The sequence below is a fragment of the Mandrillus leucophaeus genome, unplaced genomic scaffold (genome assembly GCF_000951045.1).
Source record: "Mandrillus leucophaeus isolate KB7577 unplaced genomic scaffold, Mleu.le_1.0 Scaffold13, whole genome shotgun sequence".
NCBI lineage: Eukaryota > Metazoa > Chordata > Mammalia > Primates > Cercopithecidae > Mandrillus > Mandrillus leucophaeus.
In genome coordinates this window covers 6499349-6502962 of record NW_012101254.1, presented here as the reverse complement: position 1 = coordinate 6502962, position 3614 = coordinate 6499349, and the positions used below count along the sequence as shown (strand labels likewise).

At 36.9% G+C, this 3614-nt stretch overlaps 1 protein-coding gene across 8 annotated transcripts in view; it reads right to left on the bottom strand.

The window, feature by feature from the left end:
* DTNB (dystrobrevin, beta) overlaps window positions 1-3614 on the bottom strand; it is a 304675-nt gene that overhangs the window by 207664 nt on the left and 93397 nt on the right. For all 8 annotated transcript variants that reach the window (XM_011972686.1, XM_011972688.1, XM_011972690.1 and 5 more), the window contains exon 7: window positions 460-626. In XM_011972686.1, coding sequence (XP_011828076.1) covers window positions 460-626 — 167 coding nt within the window. The remainder of the gene's footprint in view (window positions 1-459; window positions 627-3614) is intronic.

The following is a 3614-nucleotide window of genomic DNA, read 5'->3' as shown; positions in this document are numbered from 1 at the left end:
CCACACCTGGCTAATTTTTTTTTGTATTTTTAGTAGAGACAGGGTTTCACCATGTTAGCCAGGATGGTCTTGATCTCCTGACCTCATGATCCGCCTGCCTCAGTCTCCCAACGTGCTGGGATTACAGGCGTAAGCCACCGCATCTGGCCTGTACAATTTTAAAACAAGAAGAAACCCACTTTTCACTTAGGAAAGAGAGCATTGCAACATTCCATTTTACTGAATAAAAGAGACCATTTCAAACGTACTGTCTTTGTTTCCTGGAATTTTTTAAAATTCTGCTTTTAAAATCAAGTGAGGAAGCACAACATTTTTGCAACCCTGGCATAAATGTTAGTGTTAAGATTTTACTACACCACATCCTTATTTGGTAGGCATCCATGAGGAAACTGGCCCAGGTGCTGTTACTGATAAAACAGGTTAACATTCAGGGACACAGATGAAACACAAAGCCATTACCCAAGAGGAATGCTCCTTCATCTGGTGTTGATTGCTGTGAGGGCCACCGGCATGGCCACGCCAAAAGCAATTCTGGCAGAGCTGATAGTTGTGGCACTGCTGGCATCGGTACCGGAAACCCATCATACTCTCACACCGGCAGTAGGAGCACTCCACGGGATGGAAGACTTGTGGACAGGAGAGAAAAGGGGAAGAAAAAGGGCAGGAGAGAAGGGATGGAATAAAAGAAGAAAGAATAAATTTTCATTTGGAGAATAAAGTCAATACAGAGGAATACCAAATCTAATATAAAAACAAAGGTAAACACAAAATTAGAGCTGGATGCGATGGCTTGCCCTTGTAATCCCAGCACTATGGGATGCTGAGGTGGGCGGATCACTTGAGACCAGGAGTTCGAGACCAGCCTGGACAACATGGCAAAACCCTGTCTCTACTAAAATTACAAAAAAATTAGCTGGACATGATGGCACATGCCTGTAATCCCAGTTACTCAGGAGGCTGAGGCACGAGAATCATTTGAACCCAGGAAGCAGAGGTTGCAGTGAGTGGAGATCACGCCACTGCATTCCAGCCTGGGTGACAGAGCAAGACTCTGTCTCAAAAACAAAACAAAACACAATTACAACTAAAGAATCTAAATTGTCTGCGAGTCTAACTAGCCATTTACTAGGAAAAAAAAAAAAGAAAAGATTTAAGACATCAGAAAAAAAATTCAACACAGACTACTGATTCTAATCTAATCATTCTAGTGTACTATCAAGGGCAATACACAACTGTATGTTACAGATCACTATTTATACTTTTAAATGTTGGTAGCATAATTGTTTTCTCTGACAATTCAACTCTGAACACAAGAAAAGGAAGTTAATAGAAAAGAGGGATAGGCCAGCCGTGGTGGCTCACGCCTGTAATCCCAGCACTTTGGGAGGCCGAGGCGTGAGGATCACCTGAGGTCAGGAGTTTGAGACCAGCCTGACCAACATGGAGAAACCCCGTCTCTACTAAAAATATAAAATTAGCTGAACATGGTGGTGTGTGCCTGTAATGCCAGGTACTCGGGAGGCTGAGGCCGGAGAATTGCTTGAATCTGGGAGGCTGAGGTTGCAGTGAGCCAAGATCGCACCATTGCACTCCAACCTGGGCAACAAGCGAAACTCCGTCTCAAAAACAAAAACAAAAAAAAAAAAGAAAATGAAAAGAGGGATAGAATACTCAAATCTTCACTGAACAACTCTTTCTAGCATTATATATGTAAGACCACAATCTTATTTCAATTATAGGGACTTCTAGACCTGCTTCCAAAAATATATATTAACTAGTGAATCAAGACTCAAAAAACATTGAGTATGAGGTGAGAAAAACTATATAGCAAGATTATATAACATTATCACTAGGGACCAGAAGAAAACTAAACTTAATAATGAGAAATCCAAAGGGTATTACTTCTAAGAAATTCAGTTTTTTGCCATCAAAGTGTTTCTAAGGAATGCTGGAAATGCTAATTAAGAGCATGTGTTCAAATTAACTATACAGCCTAGTATAGTCCCTCCAGAGAACAGGTCTCCCTCAATCTCAGCAAACGTCAATGAGGTCAACATCTGTGCAGCCAGTATTTATAGTTCTAAGTAATTTAGGTTAATATTAAAAGATATATGTATGTTAGTATTAAATTATCAAATACATTCTGATAATTTGGGTTGAACAAATATGTCTATGTGATTCTCCTGTGTTCTCTTCCAAACCAGTCAAGAGCCAATCCTTAGTCAGTGGAATGGGTGACAGGTGGAAAAGTAGAGAACCAGAATGATGAAAAAATTAACAAGTGTGTTGGGTCAATTATAAATAAGAAAGAGAAGGACTGTTCAGGTTCTGGTAAAAGTATTATTTTGGTAAAGTGCATCACTTAGTAGTTACCTTCTTATATACTATACACTTGGATTAGTAAATCAATGTATAAAGTGCAACTTTTGCTTACGTGAATAAATATTTCTCCTTATGCATAGTTATGTCAATATAATGTCAATATAATTCATGATGAACTTCATAAAGCCCAAACCAAAAAAAACCATAAATACCATAATTTTATAATTTGTTTCTCACCATTAAAACTGACATACTGAAAAATATTAGTGTGATAGGTAACCTTTTATTTCTAGATATTTTAATTATTTTATAACATTTCTGTCTCTGATAAAAATACTACAAACCACATACATTAAGAATGTAATCAATAAATTATATACTTCGTAAAAGTCACAATAAAATGTTCATAGGCATATGGATAATAATATGTCATATATCTTGACAAGTGAGGCTCTTTCTACTTGGTATGGCAAATACAAAATGATTTTATGAAAATCAATTGGACATAAAACTATTAAAACAAGGCTATAAAAGCATTGCTCTCCAAAATTTAAATCTATCCAAGAATCTTGTTTTAAAAATTGTGCTGTTTTAGTCTAGAAAGAGTCTGGTCCTTTAAGAAACGAATCCTTAATCTGAGGTACTTGTGAACTAAAGCCATAGTTGGGTAAAAGGCTGAGAAAAATTTATTTTAAAGTATGGATATGAGAGCAAGAAAATAAAAACAGTATGGACGTTTATTAAAAGCGGACTCTTGGCTCTTCCTTGTTCTCTTTTGAGGAATGAAGAAAGGCAAGAGCCTGGAGAAAGGGAAGGTTACTAGAAAAGCGATGGCCTTCCCTTTAACAAACTCCAACAACCTAAAGGAGGAGATAAACTGATGGCAAAAGCAGGAAAAATTAAGAAGTCACTAAGAGATAAGTACTATTTTAACTCAAAGCAAAACAAAGATTTATGTCAAATTACTGGGAGGGACACCAAGAATAGTTTCAAGGCAAAATGGTAAAGGAAAAAAATGGGGGAAAAAAGGGAACCCACTGTTAAATTATATCTTGGCTATTTTTCTTTAAATTATTCCAAAATAATTATAGTTTTAGCAGCTGATATAGCATATATACAGTTTTTTAGAGCTATGAGTTTGATAAATCAAAGAGGAAACCGGAAGTAATGGCTAAAAAGCAGACGGGCTCAAACAGAAAACAATCATCTGGAATCTTAGGCAGGAAAAGTCTATAGTTCAAGTTGTATGACCTGATATGACTTCTTGGTATCCTTTCTTGTTTTTGTTTTTT